This window comes from Physeter macrocephalus, chromosome 13, assembly GCF_002837175.3.
Source record: "Physeter macrocephalus isolate SW-GA chromosome 13, ASM283717v5, whole genome shotgun sequence".
NCBI classification, from domain to species: domain Eukaryota; kingdom Metazoa; phylum Chordata; class Mammalia; order Artiodactyla; family Physeteridae; genus Physeter; species Physeter macrocephalus.
The window spans coordinates 18,933,430-18,956,594 of record NC_041226.1 but is presented as its reverse complement, the minus strand read 5'-3'; the positions used below and the strand labels follow the sequence as shown (position 1 = coordinate 18,956,594).

General features: G+C 41.9%; 1 protein-coding gene and 1 pseudogene across 5 annotated transcripts in view; one reads left to right on the top strand and one right to left on the bottom strand.

The window, feature by feature from the left end:
* Positions 1 to 23,165, top strand: part of CDADC1 (cytidine and dCMP deaminase domain containing 1) — a 65,347-nt gene that overhangs the window by 36,112 nt on the left and 6,070 nt on the right. For 2 of the 5 annotated variants that reach the window (XM_007105280.4, XM_007105282.4), the window contains exon 10: positions 4,513 to 10,149. The exons of 1 other annotated variant lie outside the window; for it this stretch is intronic. In XM_007105280.4, coding sequence (XP_007105342.2) covers positions 4,513 to 4,586 — 74 coding nt within the window. In that variant the 3' untranslated portion in view covers positions 4,587 to 10,149. Of the gene's footprint in view, positions 1 to 4,512; positions 10,150 to 18,509; positions 18,609 to 23,165 lie in introns of those variants that run through there. 2 more of the 5 variants (XR_447599.4, XM_028497236.2) reach the window with 2 other exon arrangements.
* Positions 3,994 to 4,490, bottom strand: LOC102991651 (prefoldin subunit 4-like; annotated as a pseudogene).

Here is a 23,165-nt window from a genome sequence, read left to right as displayed (position 1 = left end):
AAACTACAGACCAATATCACTGATGAATATAGATGCAAAAATCCTCAACAAACTACTAGCAAACAGAATCCAACAGCACATTAAAAGGATCATACACCATGATCAAGTGGGATTTATCCCAGGGATGCAAGGATTCTTCAACATATGCAAATCAATCAGTGTGATACACCATATTAATAAGTTGAAGAATAAAAACCATATGATCATCTCAATAGATGCAGAAAAAGCTTTTGACAGAATCAGAAATCTCTTGCATTCCTATACACGAATGATGAAAAATTTGAAACAGAAATTAAGGAAACACTCCCATTTACCAGTGCAATAAAAAGAATAAAATACCTAGGAATAAACCTACCTAGGAAGACAAAAGACCTGTATGCAGAAAACTATAGGACACTGTTGAAAGAAATTAAAGATGATACCAACAGAGGGAGAGATATACCATGTTCTTGGATTGGAAGAATCAATATTGTGAAAATGACTATACTACCCAAAGCAATCTACAGATTCAATGCAATCCCTATCAAATTAGTAATGGCACTTTTTACAGAACTAGAAAAAAAAATCTTAAAATCTGTATGGAGACAAAGCAGTCTTGAGGGAAAAAAATGGAGCTGGAGGAATCAGACTCCCTGACTTCAGACTATACTACAAAGCTACAGTAATCAAGACAATATTGGTACTGGCACAAAAACAGAAATATAGATCAATGGAACAGGATAGAAAGCCCAGAGATAAACCCACATACCTATGGTCAACTAATCTATGACTAAGGAGGCAAGGATATACAATGGAGAAAAGACAGTCTCTTCAATAAGTGGTGCTGGGAAAACTGGACAGCTACATATAAAAGAATGAAATTAGAACACTCTCTCACACCATACACAAAAGTAAACTAAAAATGATTCGAGATGTAAATGTAAGACTGGACACTATAAAACTCTTAGAGGAAAACATAGGAAGAACACTCTTTGACATAAATCACAGCAAGATCTTTTTTGATCCACCTCCTAGAGTAATGGAAATAAAAACAAAAATAAACAAATGGGACCTAATGAAACTTCAAAGCTTTTGCACAGCAAAGGAAACCATAAACAAGACGAAAAGACAACCCTCAGAATGGGAGAAAATATTTGCAAACGAATCATCAGACCAAGGATTAATCTCCAAAATATATAAACAGCTCATGCAGCTCAATATTAAAAAAAACAAACAACCCAATCCAAAAATGGCCAGAAGATCTAAATAGAGATTTCTCCAAAGAAGACATACAGATGGCCAAGAAGTACATGCAAAGCTGCTCAACCTCACTAATTATTAGAGAAATGCAAATCAAAACTACAATGAGGTATCACCTCACACCAGTTAGAATGGGCATCATCAGAAAATCTAAAAACAACAAATGCTGGAGAGGGTGTGGAGAAAAGGGAACCTTCTTGCACTGTTGGTGGGAATGTAAATTGATACAGCCACTGTGGAGAACAGTATGGAGGTTCCTTAAAAAACTAAAAATAGAATTACCATATGACCCAGCAATCCCACTACTGGGCATATACCCAGAGAAAACCATAATTCAAAATGACACATGCATGCACCCCAATGTTCATTGCAGCACTATTTACAATAGCCAGGTCATAGAAGCAACTTAAATGCCCATCGACAGATGAATGGATAAAGAGGTTGTGGTACATATATACAATGGAATATTACTCAGCCATAAAAAGGAACGAAATTGGGTCATCTGTAGAGAGACGTGGATGCATCTAGAGACTGTCATCCAGAGTGAAGTAAGTCAGAAAAAGAAAAACAAATATCGTACATTAACACATACGTGGATCCTAGAAAATGGTACAGATGAACTGGTTTGCAGGGCAGAAACAGACACACAGATGTAGAGAACAAATGTATGGACACCAAGGCGGGGAAGCAGCAGGGGGTGTGGGTGGGGGGTTAGATGAATTGAGAGATTGGGATTGACATGTATACACTGATGTGTATAAAATGGATGACTGCTGTATAAAAGAATAAATAAAATAAAATTTAAAGAATAAATAAGTTTAGTGATTAACTGATATACTGGCTGGCAATCATTAGGGTGTCAAAAAAGCAAAATTGGAGGAGTTTGAGTTTAAAAAAAGTCTTTATGGAAATAATTTCTATGTAAATATATTGATTTTCTGTGTTTTGAGTTAGCTTTATTTTATTCACGTCGTATATTTTTTATTTGTAATCTGGAAAGAAAAACATATCCACTCCATCTTTCTTTTTCAAAATTTATCAGGAAAAGAAAAGCAGTTTTAAAAAAAAAGGAAAAAATATGTCTGTTTAAAGAATGTGTATTCAATAACAGTGTTTTAAGGGGTGAGAATAATTCCCTGCTGTTAGGGAAAGGACACCGAAAGCATTAACCATAAAAAAATGAATTAATTTATCTATGTTAAAATTAAGAACATCTGTTTGTCAAAAGATACCATTAAAAGAGTACAAAGGCAAGCCATGGAAGAGGCGATAATTGCCACTTATTATCAAGATGGGTCTTGTGGCCAGGATTTATTGTCCCTAGATCACTAAGGAAGGGCAAGACATGCTGTGGGTGGAAGTATGGGAAGGAGGAGTCGTGATGGGGGAGGGGATGAGAGGAATGCTTTTGCTTTGCTGGCAATGCTTTATTTCTTGACCTGGCTAATGGTTACATCTGTGTTTGCTTTATGATTGTTCATTGAACTGCAGATTTATGTTTTGTATGTATTTTTTAACAAGTGTTTTATATCAATAAGTAATATCACTATCTCTTTTTCAATTTTATAAGAGCTTTATTGAGGTGTAATTCATATATCATAAATTTGCTCTTTTAAAGTGTAGAATTGAGTGGGTTTTTTGTAGATTCACAGATTTGTGCAACTATCACCACAGCCTAATTTCAGAACATTTCCATCATCTCAGAAAGACTCCTCTTACCCATTTGTAGTCATCCCTATTTTCCCCTACCTCCAGCCCCAGGCTACCACTAATCTACTTTGGTGAATACATTATGATGCAATTCCTATATAAAGTTCAATAAGAAGGCAAATAGTGTATTGGTTAGTACATGTAGCAAAATTATTTTTAAGAAGTAATGGAATGATAAACACAGAATTCAGCATAGCGGTTACCTCTGAATGGGGGTGACAGAGGGATAGGATTAGATTGCAGAGCATAGGGGAGGTGGTAGCATTCTAGTTATGGGGTTGGGTAGTAGGTTCTTGAGTGTTAATTTATTATTAGCCTTTAGAACTCCCATCTGTATTACACATATTCTTTTTTTTAATGTTTCTAGTATTACATCATAAGAGAGAGAGGACTTTCCAGATCTACCTCCACCTGTGTCCTTAAGACTAGGAAGACAGAGCAAAGCAGGGCACAGAGGCTTGGAGAGCAGGCAGATCCCTGGAAAGACAGGAAGCAGGGGGGCAAGAGGAAACTTTTGGAGATGATGGATATATTTATCACCTTGACTGTGGTGATGGTTTCTCGGATGCGTACTTGGGTTAAAACCCATTAAATTGTGCACTTTAAACACACACAGTTTATGTACCAGGAAAGCCATGGAAATCAAATGATGGGAAGAGCTTCAAACCAGGCCCTTCTCCCACCTGGCCAAGGAGATGGGTCAGTCTTCCCTCCTGTGGAGGAGTGGGAATGGAGGGGTGTTCCCTCACACCCTCCCTGCCCCACGGACGGCTCCCTTCTCTCCCTGGAGGATAAGTAGGTGCATTTTGTTTCCTCCAGCCTAATAATAATAACTCTTCCCCACAAAACAGTTTTATGAATTGTTGGCTATACACTGTTGAATGAATCCAATTTTTAAAAGGTCAGATACTGTGTTACCTGAGTGAGTTATCTAGAATCTGTTCTTCAACAGTTGAGAATTATTTTAAGATAAAATCAGTATTCCTTTTTCTTTAAACAATATTCAAGTCTATTAAACAAATTTTAAAAAGTATTATAAAATGTTTAACTTTCATCAGCTTCAAGGTTTATGTTACTCCCAAATTTTGCATATAACTGAACTTTCAAATCTGCTAACACCTGCTGAATTGATTCCACTCTGGATTCTAAGGTATCAATTTCTTTTTGGAAATTTTTCTTTGCTTCTTCTGACATTTCTTGATGTTTCTTCTTGAGAATGGCTAATGAAAACATCACCAATCTGATAAGGTATCATTAAGCAGTCGTCGTCTGCAAGCATGATATCCTCACAAGCATCTTCTAAATTCTGGAGTTGTTTCTTTTTTACTTGTATTTCTTCCTTCAGCTCCGTGATTTTACTTGTATTCCGTGCAAATTTGTTTATCTTTTGTTGATCTTCAAAAGTAACGTTGACATCTTCTGCAGCCGCCTTCTTCATGGTGGCCGCCCAGTATTTCTTTTTAACTTAGGCATTATTTTGATCTTACAACCTCTGTGACTTTAACAAATAGTCATTTATTTGAAGTGACATTTTTCTGACGTTAAGTTATTCTTGAACGCTAGATGGTGTGTTGGGACCCATACCCCGGGATGAAGAACAGCACCAAAACAAGAAGCTGCGTCTTGCAAACCACTAAGTAGTCTTGTCTAAACTGGGGTGAAGGCCTCAAGAATTTTTATTGCACTTTTAAAATCCAGCCTTGTTAACTCAGAAAATAAGAATGGATTTTGGATATAATTGAAAAAATTTTTTAAAGAAAGCTAATTTATTACTAACATATGAATGATATTAATGAGAATATTTTTATTTTAGATTTGTGTGTTTTCCAGAGTATAGTGGTGTGTTTTTTTATTACACTGAATGAGGTATCAATAATTTAATGAGACCAGTTCAATCGGCCATACAGATTGATTTCTCCTTGTCTTAGCTTTACATTAACCAGTTTGAAAGGGGCTGGTTTATTGGAGGGCACATCTCAGCAAAGAATTACATACCTTTTCAGAAATATTAAATCTTTTTAAAATAAATTTATTTTATTTATTTATTATTTTTGGCTGCGTTGGGTCTTCGTTGCTGCACGCGGGATCTCTAGTTGCGGCGAGCAGGGGCTACTCTTCGTTGCGGTGCACGGGCTTCTCATTGCGGTGGCTTCTCTTATTGCAGAGCACGGGCTCTAGGCGCGCGGGCTTTGGTACTTGTGGCTCACAGGCTCTAGAGCGAAGGCTCAGTAGTTGTGGCACACGGGCTTAGTTGCTCCGCGGCATGTGGGATCTTCCCGGACCAGGGCTTGAACCCATGTCCCCTGCATTGGCAGGCAGATTCTTAACCACTGCTTCTAGGGAAGCCCAGAAATATTAATTCTTTTGGATTATGAAGGTGATAATTAGTAACTACTCCAGGAAAATAAACGGCAACCTGGCCATTTTTAAGTCAGTGTATGGTTCACCAAAAGTTCCCATTTATACTCAAAGCTTTCTAATAATCAGAATTTACTTAATTAGGATTGAGTCATAAAAATGAAGTTGGGGGCTTCCCTGGTGGCGCAGTGGTTGCGCGTCCGCCTGCCGATGCAGGGGAACCGGGTTCGCGCCCCGGTCTGGGAGGATCCCACATGCCGCGGAGCGGCTGGGCCCGTGAGCCATGGCCGCTGAGCCTGCGCGTCCGGAGCCTGTGCTCCGCAACGGGAGAGGCCGCAACAGAGGGAGGCCCGCATACCACAAAAAAAAAAAAAAAAAAAAAAAAAAAATGAAGTTGGTGGACCTGGTCTCCATTATAAAAGTATATTCCTAACAAGGTTATTAATTTTTCTTCAGTCTTTCGATATGTAGAAATCACAATCATTTGTTGGACTAGGGTGTTTTTATATCACTGATTTTGGGTAGCAAAAGGAAGAGAATATAATTCTGAGACAGTATTACTATTTGATATCACTGACTCTTGAAACCACTAACAACAAACTTCAAATTTGGTTATGATGTTAAAGAGAAGAAATATTTTAGTCTGGAATACTGAACTAGCCTTTTTCAAGTTCCATTCATAAATGCTGCCCATTATTCCCTCCATATAATTAGCACAGAATGTCTCATGGCTTTGAATGGAAAGCCTTATAAAAACATTTGCAAACCTTAAGAATACTGAAAGTCTTGAAAGTAAACATTATGGTCAGTTCAGTTATTTTCCAAATTGCTCTTCGTGAGTCCTCTCACTTTTATTTGCTGAGAAACTTTCAGAAAATTAGCCCAAAGATGAAGGTACATGTTTTCTACTTTCCTAGAGTTAGAGAGGGATTTGCATGGCCTGTGGCCTGCAGGCCTGGGGTGTGACATGCTGAGGCATGACTGCCCTGGCTATATGTGGGGAATCAGGTTTGCCTCTGCTGTTGCCCCCTTTCTTTCCAGGGCATCACATATCATCACAAGGCCTCCTATCAGTTTCTCAGAATTTTACACAGGACAATCCACATGTTGACCGATGTCCCTGCTTGGACAGCAGTGTGCTTATTAGGTCCTCCGTTGAGAACCTGGCAGTTGAGAACTGCTGTAAACATTTCACCACAGATATAGGACATGGAATAGAGAGGGATGGGAGGAAAGATGCCTTTAGAGGTAACTAAGGCTAATTTGAAAACCAGTGGTTAAGCTATTCTTTAACATTTATCGATATTAAATATTGAGATTTGCTTACATTATGCTTAAGTTCATCTTATTTTTTTTAAAATAAATTTATTTATTTATTTATTTTTGGCTGCCTTGGATCTTCGTTGCTGTGCGCGGGCTTTCTTTAGTTGCGGCAAGCGGGGGCTACTCTTCCATGCGGAGCACGGGCTTCTCATTGCGGTGGCTTCTTGTTGCGGAGCACGGGCTCTAGGTGCATGGGCTTCAGTAGTTGTGGCATGCAGGCTCAGTAGTTGTGGCTCACAGGCTCTAGAGCGCAGGCTCAGTAGTTGTGGCACACGGGCTTAGTCGCTCCGTGGCATGTGGGATCTTCCTGGGCCAGGTCTTGAACCTGTGTCCCCTGCATTGGCAGGCAGATTCTTAACCACCGTGCCACCAGGGAGGCCCAAGTTCATCCTATATGATGTGTTGTTTTCAACTGATATGTCAAGCTACATCAACTATTTTGTAAATCAATCAGCAAATGTTTTGCCAGTTTTGTGGATTTATGTGTTGGACATAGTGGGGAATATCGGAAGGGAGAAACATACAAATGGGAAGAGCTATGATTAGGAAATGGAAAACTGGTTATTTCTGTAGCACTATTAAAATGGTCATGATAATGCCATATTTCCTTCTGTACAACTGGCCAGATTTCAACATTTATTGATAGTTTACCATGTAGTACCAGAAGGAAAGCTCTTTGAGTGCAGGGATGTGTGTATGTGTGTGTGTGTGTGTGTGTGTGTGTGCACGTGTGTGTTTAAACTGCCGAATCCAGTGCCTACAACAGTGTCTGGCACATAACAGGCATTCAATAAATATTTGTTGATAGACTGAATGACTGCTAGACTCTGGCTAGACCCTGTAGATGAGATGTGTAAGAAATGCGTCCTGACCTCAAGAAGCTCACAGTCTAGTGGAAGATGCAGGCGTGAAATCAAGCAATAGAGTGATTCTCAGAAGGGGGTCCCTGGACCAGCAGCATTAGCCTCCCCTGGGGACTCATTAGAAGTGCAAGTTCTCAGGCCCACCCAAACCTACTGAGTCAGAAACTCTGGGGGCGGGGCCCAGCATTCCCTCCAGGTGATTCTGATGACCCTCAAGGTTGAGAACCGCCATGTGGATGTAACTGTAGGAACAGTGGTGGCACAAAAGAGGACAAGCATATACTCTGGTGAGTCATGGAGAAAGGGTCTTGTAGAAGTGGAGGTCCTGAAGGGGCTACAGGGTGTTGCCAAGCAAACAGTGGGGGTGAGATGAACTTCTGGGAGAAAGTAGTGGAGATAGATGGTCACACTGGGAAGCAGGGAAGGGAAGTGTGAGGGACTCGCACAAAGATTGCTGAGCTGTACCAAGAGCACCCTGGGATAGCCCTCTGCCTAAAATCTAGGAATTCACAGTCAAGAGGGTTCATCCCTTAGTGTGAGAAATCAAAATTTGCACTTAAAAATACATCATCCTTAATTTCAAAGATGGGGAGAATAATAGTGAATTCATAATTTGAAAAAAAGAGCTCTGCATTTGTTTACTGCCTAGTGACAATATACTATGCCACCTGGAGGCGGGGTGAGTGTGGGTCTGGCTCGCCACCCAGCTGTCAGGTAGAGTGCATGCAGGTTTACATGTACTGTTTCATTGCATCACTGCCAAAGCTTTTTCTTTTATTCAGCTTTCTATGGGTTTCTCTTCCTCAGTTACTTATTGAGTTTGAGAATATAACTTCTCTCATAAATCTTCCTCATTTTATGCATGAACAATTCAGCTTTAAGATCTGCCACAACAATCTGCTTTTGACCCACTTTAGAGCAATTTTTTGAAGTTCTGGTATTGCCAATAGTGGCCACTTGGCATTTAGCTGAGGCTATTACTGTTGCTTTTTAGGATTAAGCAACAGTTTAGAACCTTCATTTCATGTGTAATATTCTTTTTTTTTTTTGCTATCATTTAAAATTATAACATATTTCTGATATACAAGAAAAGTTAAAAGCCCCATTAATCAGTATCAGTTGAAAATGAGGCCCATTTAAAATGGAATATCCTTTAGAACCTTGTCCATAAAAATGTATTTGCTCTATTCAATGAATGAATTGCATTTAAATAGACTCAGATTTCAAAGGAACTTAGATCTCATCTGTTTAGAATACTCCTTTATAGTTCTGGAAACAGAAGCGTCCAGAAGGTGAATGATTTCTTCAAGTCTAGTTCAGAATGTCACAAGGGCCTAAATCAGTATCAGGAGTTTTTTTTTTCCATTTTCAGTTTTGCTTTTAATGTAAGTGCACATTTGTCCTGTACATGTTGACATGTTGGCTGATTTTAACATGTATGTGACAGTAAAAGACTTCCATTACTGTAAATTAAGTCATTTTTTAGTAAAATTACACCTACACATTTTAAATGAGCAAATAGTCCTATAAACCTTACTTTGAAACAGTAAGTCCCACGCTGTCCTCTGTATCACCCCACCCCAGAGGCCACCAGGCTCAACTATTTTAGCTGATTATTTTGTATTTATCTCCACATCTCCAAATCGCATGTTCCTTACTAGTGTTTCAGTTTTAGGTATTTTCTTTTGAATTACCATTATGAAAGAGCTTTCTTTCATCTCACTCTCTCCACACACTTCCATCTTTCCATCCTCCCCATATTCTTTCATTTTGGTGGCATCAATATTCATTGTTTGGTATTATGACTATGTAAATGCTACTCACAGGTTTGTCATGTTGTGTACTGTGATTACTTTCCCTTTCCTTATAAAATTTATTTTTCTGAATTTAAAATTTGACTTTTTTTGGAGGGGAGGGAGCTTGGTTTTCTATATTTTATTGCTAACCTGTAGCCAAACTCTTCTCCCAGTTGTGTGACCAACTCTTCTCCCGGTTGTGTGACCTTCTTTCAGTATGTTGAAGTACATTGAGTGTCCTAAAAAGCTCTTCTTATTGAAGAAATCCCTCCTAGAGCCTCTGACCACCTCTAGCCTGGGCTAATTGGTCACTAGACCTTCTGCACTGCTGGCTTCCCGGGATCTTCCTCCACAGCTCTCCTGGAGGGAGTTGGGGGGCATTCTTCATCCTCTCCTTGAATTGGAACACCTGTTTCCTGGAATCCAGTCTTTTGCTCAGTTTGGTGGGCATATCTTTCAGAAGGTCTCTGAGAAAAAGGTACATGGTGGTGGGATGACTGTCAGACAAGACTATTGTTGGGGAACATTTTCGATGCTATGAGTATCTGCAAATGTCTTTATTCTACCCTCAGTTTAATTGATAGTTTGTTGGGTGTAGAATTCTAGATTGGGAATAACTTCCCCTCAGAATTTTCAAGGCATTGTTTCATGATCCTAGTTACACTACTAGAATAAGTTTCAAGGTTTGGGTTGTCAATCAGACTCACAGGAATCAATGAAGGGGGACTTCCCTGGTGGCGCAGTGGTTAAGAATCCGCCTGCCAATGCAGGGGACAGTTCGAGCCTTGGTCCGGGAAGATCCCACATGCCGCGGAGCAATTAAGCCCGTGCGCCACAACTACTGAGCCTGTGCTCTAGGGCCCGCGAGCCACAACTACTGAAGCCCATGCGCCTAGAGCCCGTGCCCTGCAACAAGAGAAGCCACCGCAATGAGAAGCCTGCGCACCACAACAGAGAGTAGCCCCCGCTCGCTGCAACTAGAGAAAAGCCTGCGTGCAGCAACAAAGACCCAATGCAGCCAAAAATAAAAACAAATACATAAATTTATTTTAAAAAAATCAACAAGGGTTACTTGGCAGCAGATGTTTAGAACAATGTAGAACACAGCACAGCCTCATGCACTGCAGCAGCCTCCCGAGACTTCACATTCACAGGCACAGCTTCCAAAATGTTACCACTGAGTCCTCTTTTCTCTTTGTCTTATAAGTTTAGGTTTAAAACAAAACTCCTTTATTTTCATTTTATGATTTTGGGGGAGAAAAAAGAGGTAAATTAATGTTCGTTCACTTCCATTTTTGTATTTTCTGTAATGTTTTGGCTTTAAGCATGAAACTTCCTTTCCCACAGTCATTTTAAACATTTTTATTAATATATTTAGTATAAATAGCCACCCCCTAATATCATTATATATCTTTTCCTTGGGGATAAGCCCCAAAGATATTGTGTCAGAGCAGTATGTGTTCTTCTGCTAAGGGCTATTTTTAAGACTTGATGGAGATGAGGAATACCTGAAAAATACGGATTTTCTAAAACACAACCTTTGGGGATAAAGAATTAAATCTTGTTCAACATCATAGCATTTGGGTGTCTTTCTATTTGTTATTTCTGATTGTATATTTTAAAAGGCTTGAAAATAGAAACACTTTACCAGGCTAACCATGTATTTTGGTTCTTGTTTAACTCTCATCTCTGCTGGAATTGGTCCACTAGGTGGCTTCAGGCTCAAGTTTATTTGCAAACCATATATCTGATAAAGAGTTAATACCCAAAATATACAAAGAACTCATAAAAATCAACATTAATAGAACAAAGCACCCAGTTAAAAAAAAATGGGTAGACATCTGAATAGACAATTTTCCAAAGAAAACATACAGATGACCAACAGGTACATGAAAAGATGCTCAGCACCACCAATCATCAGGGAAACCCCAATCAGAATCACAATGAGATATCATCTCACAGCTGTCAGAATATTCTGTTATCAAAAAGACAGTAACAAATGTTGACAACGACGTATAGAAAACGTAACCATTGTGCACTGTTGGTGGGAAGTAAATTGGTGCAGACACTATGGAAAAAAAGTATGGCTATTTCTCAAAAAAAATTAAAAATAGATCTACCATATGTTCCAGCAATTCCAATTCTGGGTATTAAGCAAAAGCACTAATTGGAAAATATATATGCACCACTACATTCACTGCAGCATTATTTATAAAAGCCAACCCAAGTGCCCATCAATTAATGGATAAAGAAGTTACACACACACACACGCGCGCGCGCACACAATAACTGTATGATTCCAATTATTTGTGTAATCTAAAAAACGAAGCAAATGAACATATAACAAAACAGAAACAGATTTGTAAATACAGAGGAAAAAACAGGTGGTTGCCAGAGGAGAGGGGGGTGGGAGGAGGAAAGAAATAGGTGAAGGAGATCAAGAGGTACAAACTTCCAGATGCAAATAAGAAACAGTCTTGGGTATGAGATTTGGGAAATATAGTCAGTAACTATGTAATATCTTCGTATGGTGACATATCATAAACAGACTTACTGTGTTGATCATTTTGAAATGTATAGAAATATCAAATCACTATGTTGGGCAACTGGAACTACCAGTGTTGTAGGTCAATTATAGTTCAAAAACAAACTCACAGGAAAAGAGATTTGTCCTTACCAGAGGCAGTGTGTGCGTGGAGAAGGAATTGGACGAAGGCAGCCAAAAGTTACAAACTTCCAGTTACAAGATAATAAGTACTAGGGATGTAATGTACAACATGATAAATATAATTAACACTGATGTATGTTATATATGAAAGTTGTTAAGAGAGTACATCCTAAGAGTTATCACAAAATTTTTTGCTATTTCTTTAATTTTTTATCTATATGAGATGAATGTTCACTAAACTGATTGGGATAATCATTTCATGATGTCTGTATGTCAAATCATTATGCTGTATACCTTAAACTTGGATACAGTGCTGTATGTCGATTATATCTCAATAAAACAAATAAATAAATGAATAATACATTAATAAACCTAACTTAAGAAAAAACTTTATAGCAAGATTAAGTGAATCCTATGCCAGGACTCCAATGTTTTGGTTGTTAGGAAGTATATTAATATAACTGATCAGCTTATAAATTTAGGAAAGGCATGTGACCAACTTGATAGATGCAAATAAAGTAGCATGGTAGAATATTACAGGTAAAAATTATAGAAATAAAGAAGATATTAATGCATATGTACTCAAAGAAATGTCACATACCCACAACACTAGTTCACCTATAGAGAAATAATAGATTAATTTCCTCTAATTGTCAGAAAGATCACTAGGAGACATGAACACCTAACTTACTTAACACTTTGAGGTATTAGTAAAAAAAAAATTACCACTGGAAAAGAAGGATTAAAATTATCTCCATTTACAGAGCATATGGATATATATCTAGTAAGCCCAAAGAACTGGAAATTTGTTACAGAAAATAAGACAATAAAATATTTTAAAGACTATAACATAAGCATGTAGTACACAGTTCATATAGACACATTGCAAGCAGTTACCAGGTATGTTAAAAGGGAGGCTGCAATTTTTAAAGTATAAAATAAAAATAAATCTAACAACACGTGAAAAACCTATATGAATAAAATTATCATGAACTCCTTATATAGATAATACAGATTCGAAGAAAAGGAAAAATAGATTTCCTTAAATATAATAAGAAATCTTATATATAGAGAAAAATATACCAATATGCATATGTGTATGTATATATTTGTGTGTATATGTGTGTGTGTATACATATATATACACACACAAGTGTTTTTCTGGGGATAGATAATTTATTGTTTGCATAAAATATGAGAAAAATATATAAAATGTACATAAAATAGTTATTTTATGAAATTAAAGATTAGTTATTAACTTAAATATATTTTACATACAAGATACTTTATATGTTTCATGGAAACTACAAAGAAAAAAATCTATTATAGTTACACAAAAGATTAATCCTTTTCCTTTAAAAAGAATGAATTCATATCACATAAAAAAAATACAAAGGAACTACAACAACAATAACAAACAGAAAATAATGAAAGTCCTTATCAACAATTAACTTAAACATTAACAGATGAAATTCTCCAATTAAATGACACAGAATGGTTGAATTAATTTTAAAAAAAGAACCTACAGGGAATTCCCTGGTGGTCTAGTGGTTTCACTGCTGGGGACCTGGGTTCAATCCCTGGTCGGGGAACAAGGATCCTGCAGGCAGCGTGGCGTGGCCAAAATAAAAACTAAAAAAATAATAATTTTAAAAAGAACCTACAATATGCTCTCTACAAGAGACTCAATTTAACTTTAAGGACGTATATAGGTTAAAGTGAGAGGATGTAAAAATATATTCCATGCAAATGGCAACCCAAAAGAGAGCAGGAGTACCTATACTTAGATAATACATATTTTCAATCAAAATCAGTCATGAGACAATGTTACTATACAGTGACAAAGGAGTCAAATTATCAAGAGAATATTACAAGTATAAATATGCACCCAACACTGGAACATGTAGACATTTAAAGCAAATATTAACAAAACTATATACAGAAAAAGCAATAAAAGTAACAGGGTACTTCAATACCCCATTTGTAAATGTGGATAGATCATCCAGGCAGAAAATTCATGAGAAAACATTGACCTGCACAACACTTTAGAAAAGTAAACCTATCGGATATATACAGAACATGCCATCCAAGGGCACCAGAAAACCCAGTCTTCTCAAGGGCACATAAAACATTCCCAAGGATATGTCATTCCTGGGCCAAAAAGCCAACTTTAACACATTTAAGACTAAAATCTTATCTCAAAGCTTTCCAACCACAATGATATGGAACTAGAAATCAATAGGAGAAAAATCTAGAAATTTTACAAATACATGGAAATTAAACAACACACTCCTGAATAACCAGTGGGTCAAAGTAGAAATCAAAAGAGAAATTAGACAGTATCTTGAAAAAATATAAATACAAAATACCACAATTTAGGGAATACAACAACAGTAGTTCTTATGTGCCTACATTTTAAAAAAATTAAAGTTTTCAAAAACAACCTAACTTTACACATCAAGAAAGTAGGAAAATAAAGAATTAAGCACAAGATTAGAAGAAAGGAAAGAGCAAAGATTAGAGGATAAACAATGGATAAAGAAACTAGAAAAAAAAATCAAGCTAAGAGTTGGTTTTAAAAAATAAAGCAAACTGACAAACTTTTAGCTAGACTAACCAAGGAAAAAAGAGAAGTCAAAAAATCTGATAAATGGAAGAGGAGACATCAAAGAAATACAAAGGACCATAAGAGTATATTATTAACAATTACATACCAACAAATTAGATAAATTATAATAAATAAATTCCCAAAGCATGAACCTACCAAGACTGAATCATGAAGAGAAAGTCTGAACAGACCAATAATAAATGAGGACACTGAAACAACAAACATAAACCTCCCGAGAAAGAAAAGCCCAAGACCAGATGGTTTCACTGGTGAATTCTACCAAACATTAAAAAATTGGACTTCCCTGGTGGCGTAGTGGTTAAGACTCCGCCTGCCAATGCAGGGGACACAGGTTCGAGCCCTGGTCCGGGAAGATCCCACATGCCGTGGAGCAACTAAGCCCATGCACCACAACTACTGAGCCTGAACTCTAGAGCCAGAGAGCCACAACTACTGAAGCCCGCGCACCTAGAGCCCGTGCTCCACAACAAGAGAAGCCACTGCAGTGAGAAGCCCAGGCACCACAACAAAGAGTAGCCCCCGCTTGCTACAACTGGAGAAAGCCTGCATGCAGCAACGAAGACCCAATGCAACTAAAAATAAATAAATAAAAATAAAATAAAAATTTTAAATCTATAAAAAAAATAATTAACACCAATCATTCTCAAACTCTTCCAAAAAAATTGAGGCGGGAAGACTCCCAAGCTCATTTTATGAGTTCAGCATTACTCTGACACCAAAGCCAGATAAGGAACACGACAAAAAAATAAATCTATAGGCTGATAGGCCTGATGAACATAAATGCAAAAATTCTCAGCAAAAGTCTAAATAAATCAATAAGGGTGATACACATTGCTAAAAGAATGAAGAATATATGATCCTTTCAATAGATGCAGAAAAAGCAATTGACAAAATTCAAAACATTTTTATGACAAAAGCTCTCAAAAAATTGGGAACAGAAGAAGCATGCCTCAAAATAAGACCATATAATACACATCCACAACTAACCTTGTACTGTACCTTGTAATCCTGAATGGTGAAAAATTCAAAGCTTTTCCTTTTTAATCAGGAACAAGATAAGGGTATCCACACTCACTACTCTTATTAAAGACAGTACTGAAGTCCTAAGCAGAGCAACATGACACAAAAATAAGAAATAAAAAGGCATCCAAAATGGAGAGGGAAAAGTAAAGCTTCCTCTGTTTTCAGAAAACATGATCTTATATACGACTTCTCCTCCCCCCCATATGGTAGAAAATAAATTCAATAAAGTTGCAGGACATAGAGCCAACATACAAAAGCCAGTTGCATTATATGCAATAGTAACAAAATATTTGAAAGAAATAAAATAATTCCATTTACAAGTAATTGTTGTCCTCGACCACCCTAAGGGTCCCCGGGCGTCTGTGACAGCGCGGGTCCGACCTCTTTAGTCGGCTGAGGCACCCATCCCCCGTCCCCTCACCCCTGGTACTTTATTTAATAACGGAAGGAGCGCAGAGGCACTTGGCTAAATCAGGCGACCTGCGAGCCTGTGGATGAGTTTTAAGCCCGAGAGCGCGAGACGCAATTAAACATTATTGGAACCCACTGTAAGCGGGGGGAGGGGAGGTTAGGAGGAGGAGTCCCGCCCCAGGACCCCGCACAGACACGCCTCCGCCCCTTCCCCGCCGTCAGGAGGAGGGGCTCTGCACCTCCCCCTCCCCGATTTCCCTCAGGACGCGCAGGTTTCCAGCCCCACCCCGGGGCCCAAGCAAGCCGGGCGGAGGTCAGGGGCGAGATGAGGGACCCAAATTCCTCTGGACTAAGGTGCTGCGGGGCAGCTCTTCCTAAAGAGCAGTCGCAGCTCCGAGCGAACCCCTGCGGCTCGAAAGTTGGCCTCGCGACCCTCCCCGCTCAGCCCCCGCAGGCGGTGCAGGGCCCGGGCCAGCTTACCTGGCTCGAGGCCCCAGGGGCGGCCGGGGCCTCAGCGGGCGCGGTCCGTCGTAGCGCAGCGGCAGAGCGGCCGTGGGCTGGGTCCGCGTCGCGCCGCCCTCCCCTCCGGCTCCCGGGCAACTCAGCTAGGGCGGATGGATGCGAGAGAGGCTGTGCAGGGAGTTCGGGCTCCGCAGGGACCCGGGCTCCATTCCGGGCGGCGGGGCACTGGGCCCTCAGACACTTGCAGGGCCTTTTGTCCGTTCTCTTCCTCGCCCCACCCCGGGCGCTAAACGTCAGGTGCCCCGGATTTAGGGCAGGTGGCGGGCTTCTAGTCACGTGACCCGGCTCCACTCACTCTGCCTCTCAAGCCTGAAACTTCAAAAGTCGGAAACTTCTCCTTGATCCCAGCACCTAACATTACTTTTGACGTAAAGGCTGGGATCACTGATTGTACAACAGATGGATAAGCGAGAACCTTCTGCTGAGGGGAGGGGTGTGGGGACAGGAGGGGGAGTCTCAGATGGAAAGGGAAGAAGGAAGTTGGGGGAAAACTCTTGGAGAGGAAGGGCACAGGTATGAGCACAGCCCACCCACCAAAATGCCACCGCTTTTACAGGCTCCACGTTCAGGACCACCAGCCCCGTTTCCCAGATGCCAACACCCACGCAGCCCTACAGCTTGCAAACTGCAAGCCTAACAGTCAAGCCAGGTATTTCTGGGTCCAGAGTCCTACCTCTGGAGAAGCAAAGGGCAGTCACACCGCAGACAGCCTGTGAGGCTGTCCAGCCCCTGGGCCACCTGACCAGGCTGGAAGTGCCCCATAGGATGCTGAAGGGGCAGACCTCTGTCCTCTGTGTGAGGCGAGGCAATTTGGGCCGGAGAGTCAGAAACGCCCGGTTACCAACCCCTCCTCTCTGGGTACGTCCTTGGGGTTCCTCCATCCCCATCTCCCAGCCTGAATGTCTGGCCGGGAGCCGCAGATGGCGTCCGCCGGTGCTCCGGCGCCCTCTAGCGGCCGTTCGCTCTAAGGCCAACTCTTAGCCCTTCCTCCTGCCTCCCTCCCCAGCCCTGGAGGCCGCACTGGCCTTGGGCACCTGCCAACCGATTTTGTTCCTCCTCTCCCTTTAAGCACAATGAAGTGCCCTACAGAGGTTTAGAATCTCTTGGAGAAAGAAGCTCTTTTAGTCAATACACCTTGACCCTGAGAAGGTGGTTTGTAGAATGAACCTGAAATACTGGATTTTTCTCCATGTGTTTCCAAGGAGAGCTCTAGTTTTCAAAGTCAAAAGAAATACAAAGTGATAAATACGATGTTGTGAGCCAGAGATGGAAAATCAACATTTTAGAAAGTTTCTTCTTTTTGAATGGACCTTTCATTGAAGACAGAATAAATGATTCCCCTGCAGATTCCTTGAACTGTAAACACATAAAATCTCTCTGGACTTGATTGATTCAGTTGTGACATTTAAAAGAGAAAGCTAAAACTGTGCATGAGCAATTCTTCTTGACAAAACCGTTCGATCAATCTGCCCCCTTAAATCCTGTGACCCCTGTAGATTAAACAGGCCCCTTAAATCCTGAGGCCCCCTTTGATTTATCAGCCCCCTTAAATCGAGTGACCCTTGTTGATTCATTAAGTTCCCTTATATCCCTTATATCATGATCCTTTTTGATTAAAATAGCCCCCTTAAATCCTGTGACCCCTGTTAGCTCAGTCAGCAAGATAACGGTTCTGGTTTCACAGGGAAATACCAGGAAGTGTTATCAACAGCACAGTCCTATTTAGGCAAGTTCATGCAAAAAAAAAAAAAAAAGGCTTTTGAGTTCTGTATACATATCCTACTATTTAAGACTTACAGACCATTTATCTCTTTTTCCTCAACTTTAGAATTTCCATTCAGCTCAAAACACATTTGAATCTTTTATTCTGGTTGCTTTGCACCTAATGGGGCTTAAATTATGGCTTTAGCATCTTTAGCAAAGTTCTTCTGACTGATAAACGATTTATGATTTTCTTTTGTCCTCAGCTGCTTTACCTGCCTTTCAGGAACCGCCCTCATTTTCAAGAACTTGAGAGTGAGACTTTATGATTAGAGGAATTCCAGAAGAGGATGCATCCTTATAAGGTTAAAAAAAAATAGTGTCATTTAGTAGTGTACAGAAGTGTGAGGGCCAAGATAAAGGATGAAGTTCCAGCTTCTTAAAAGTGTGGAGGAAGGGGTCTGCTGGTGGTGATAAAGACATGGGTTAGAATGTTTCATGAGGGTCACTCATCACCACCTGGTCCCCCTCCCTCTTCTGGGACCACAAGCCAGTAAAGAAGCTGGTCCCTTTCAAATCGTACACCCGTGTCCCTGAGAGGAACCAGGTGAAAGTGCGTGGCTCGATCAGAGTAAAACGCACATCTAAAAGGATCTGCGTTAATGAGGCTGAAGGGCTGGGACTACTGCCTTCATATACAAAGGACAGTCCTTTTTATTTTATGTTATCTCTTGTCTATTTGATGACAGCCGTCCTGACAGGTGTGAGGTATCTCATTGTGGTTTTGATTTGCATTTCCCTGATGATGAGTGATGTTGAGCATCTTTTCATGTACCTGTTGGCCATCTGTATGTCTTCTTGGGAAAAATGTCTATTCCGTTCCTTTGCGTGTTTTTCAATTGGATTGCTTGATTTTTTGCTGTTGAGTTGTAGGAGTTCCTTATACGTTTTGGGTGTTAACCCCTTATCAGATATATGATCTACAAGTACTTTCTCCTCTTCTGTTTGTTGCCCTGACTTCTGCTTTCTGGGTGACGGGGGTCCAGGCACTCGGGATCCTCTGCTTCTCACACATGTGGTTACAGTAGTGGCCGGGGCTGTGTTCCGATAAAACTGCATGTGGCCGTGGATCACTACCTCTTCTAGGAGGCGGCATGCGGAGTGCAGCGGTGGGCGGTCACGATTCCCCTGAAGTCATCAGTCAGACGGTCATGCGCTGTGGAGTTCACATATCCCAGCCCCAAAGTGATGGGGCAATTTGTAAAGGGAGGACCTTGCAGCTGAAACACTGAGCAGGTGCTCTTGTTCCTTGTTGGAACAAACTGGAAACCAAGTTGTGTGGAACAGGGAACTCCCCCAAGTCACAGAAGCTCAGTTCAGACTTCCTGGGATGCCAAGACCTGCTCCGAGTCACTCTCACTGAGGAGCGAAAGACCTCAGGCCGGGACGGGAGGAGCTGCTGGATTGCCCTTGCCCTGCTGGTCAAGGATCAGCTCTGCGATGTGTGGCACATGCCTTTTGCTTTGGGCATGTAAGAGGAGTGGTTCTTTGGGGAGACTGGCTTTTTCCTCTGGTCGAGGGCCTCCTGTGTGCCAAGCACAGCAATCCTCTGTCACGGTTGGAAGGCTAGGCACAGAGAGGTCAGGGAATGTTTCCAGGTCACACAGCTGGTAGGGGCAGCGCTGGGGTCTGATGCAGACCAGATGCCCAGCCCTCACTCACTCCACTTTCCCAGGAGCCATCGTGATCCCACAGTCAGCGTCCCTCAGAGAGGCTCAGGCATCGGCGCTGGGAGCCTTCCCTGCCTAACAAGCCAGGACGCCAGTAAGAGGGAGGACAGGATGCCCAGAGACTGCTCTCAGCGAGGGACCCAGCACACCCTGGGCTGTTTCTCCTTGGAAACACATGGAGAAAAATACAGTATTTCAGGTTTATTCTAGAAACAACCTTCTCAGGGTTAAAGTGTATTGACTAAAAGACCTTCTCCAAGAGATCCTAAACCTCTGTAGGGCATTTCATTGCACTTAGAGGGAGAGGAGGAATGGAATCAGGCTGCAGGTGCCCAAGGCCAGGGCAGCCCCGGGGCGCTGGGGAGAGAGGCAGGAGGAAGGGCTGAGAGTTGGCTTTAGAGCCTATGGCCGCTAGAGGGCGCCAGAGTACCGGAGGATCCCACCTGCGGCTCCCTGGCCCGACCTCCAAGGCTGGGAGATGGGGCTGGAGATGGGGTTGGCGGAACCCCAAAAAGGTGCCCAGAGAGGCGAAGCTGGTTACCGGGCACTTCTGACTCTCTGGCCCAAACTGCCTCGTCTTCCTGTTTAGGAAGAGCTGCGCAGCATCCTAGTCTGGGAAATTTTGGTCCTTCATCTCGCCCCTGCCCTCCCACCGTCTCGCTAGGCCCAGCGTGGGTGGGGAGGGGGCCCCGCACTGCGCATCCCGGGGGAATCGTGGAGGGGGAGGCCCAGAGTCCCGCTGGAGTCGAAGCGCCCCTCCTCCCGACGGCGGGGAAGCGAGGGGGGTTGGGAGGGCTGTGCGGGTGCGGGTGGCGGGGGCGGTCCCCGGGCTGGACCTGCTGCGCTGGGACTCAGCCTTTAAACCTCCTAACCCCCCTCCCCCACCCCGCCTCCCTTTCAGTACGTTCCAGTAATATTTAACACAGATCCGTGCGCGCCACCTCCAGAGTTTATGATTCGGTGGGTCTAGTATTAGAGCCAAATAATTTGTCTCTCGGACAGTTTCTCAGGTGATGCTAATGCTGCTGGTTTGGGAACCACACGCTGAGAACCGCGCTTTAGCTATTCACTTTACTTAGACAAACTGTGCATTTTCTCTCCTGGGGGGTACAGTGGAGGACAGCACTGGTGGTGAGGAAGCGATCTGACATCTACTGAGCACCTGTGACATCTGCCGTGCGCCAGGCACCTCAGCAGCACTTTATGCGTATTATCCTACTTAATCCTCTCACCCGGCCCGCCAACCAATTCGTAATTATTTATTGAGACCCCGTCGTGTATCATGCCATGTGCTGTGCTAGGCTCTGAGGATGTGAAACCAACCCCACAGACATAATCAGGGAAACATTCTTGAACAGATAATTATAAGGGCAATTAGCCCAATCCATAGAAAGTGGAAGACCAGAGAGTTGAAATAATTTGGCTTGGGTTACGCAGCCAGTGGGTGACAGAGGAGACAAAACAAAAACCACTTCATTCCAAAATGTACAGTCCTTCTGCTAAACCAGAGGTTCTCTGATTTTTGGTCTCAGGGCCTCTTGACACTCTCAAAAATTATTAAAGACCCAAAAGATCTGTTTGAGTTAAATCTATCAACATTTACTGTACTGTATTAGAAATTAAAACAAAATGGTTCACACTTTGAGAACCACTGCACTAAACCAGGCTGCAAATAGTAACATCTTTCTTAGGTTCTGAACCCTGACTTTTTGTTTTTTTGTTTTTGGCTGCGTTGGGTCTTCATTGCTGCACGCGGGCTTTCTCTAGTTGTGGTGAGCGGGGGCTACTCTTCGTTGCGGTGCGTGGGCTTCTCATTTCTCTAGGATGTGCACAGGTCCTCTCAGCTGACACAACTGGGCATGCTATCCCCTGGCCCCCAGGACTGCACTCAACCCTGACCAGCTACTGTGCAGAGGGGGAGTTCCTGCCACTGTTCAGGGTAGCTCATTGCTGACAGAGGTTGGAGGCGGTGTGGGAAGGGAACATCACCCCCTTTCCTGGTCCCTGTTTGGTCTCTGCCAACTTGCCATGGTTCCTGTCCTGGGCAGAAACCCCTAGGCTCTCATGGCCTCAGTAAGGGTACTGAAGTGGGTTTGGTACTGAGAAGGATAAAGCTATTCTTGTCCTTTGAACAACCAGGCCAATAAGGACTCTTTTTTTTTTTCCTTTTTTTCTTTTTTTTTTTTTAAATTGTGGGGAGGTTTAAGAAATGGCTGGGTGTCTATGGTCCAAAAAAAATAGCTGTTCCTCTGCACCAGCAAAGTTCACAGCGATAGGAAAATTCCTTGTGGGTGGGAAGGGCATTGAAGGAAGAAGAAAGGAGGAACAGGATGGAAGGAAGAAGTGAGGGGAGGAGGGGAAAGTCCCCAGTTACAAGGTTTTAAATAGTTGCTTTGCTGGTCCTATGTGTTTCCCAGCATCACTAATGGGGGAGAGTATTCAAGGAAGGAACAGGAAAGAGCAGGTAAAGAGGAGGGGATTCCTCTAACAGCCCAGGACTTTATATTCCGTGGCCAGAGGCCCATTTGCCTCTGTAAACGAAAGGGGCAGGGAAGGTGGCAGGGAGGGGTGAGGGTTGCTGGTTCTAGTGATGAAGATCAGAGACGCCAAGGAGAATGGCAGCAGAGTCCTGTGTGGATCCTCACATACCATTTCCTATATATGAGTCCCAATAACATGCACAGCATGCAGGAGGCGGCTGCGTACCAAGGGGACGCTTTTAAAAGTAAACCTTAATTAGTCCCTGGGACTCACTGAAACTAATTTTTAGAAGCAAATCACCTACTCTGATTCTAATCTTGCCAGACACATTTATATCTGGTTTTGTCTTGTTTTTTTTTTTTTTTAAAGGTATCCCAAACTAGCCTGCCTAAATTAAAACATGCTTATTCACTCCACATTGCTTCCCATCAAGGGCCAGGGAGCTACATTTTAAGGCTTTCACCTCAAAGGAAGAGTACTGGCCTGGGCTGAAGCAGAAGCCTGGGTCTTGGACCTGCTCAGTTCCTGATGATAAACCAAAGTGATTTCTAGACAGAAGGGGGAGGCGGGGAGGACTGGGAAGGGGGAGGCTGAGGCAGTTCCGTGGTAGTTTGTCCTGAAACCCTAGTGGAGAAGCCAGTATGAGGCACCTGCTGAGAGAAGCGCCCAGAAACTGCTGGCTGCATCTGTAGGAGTTAACAGTAAAGACGT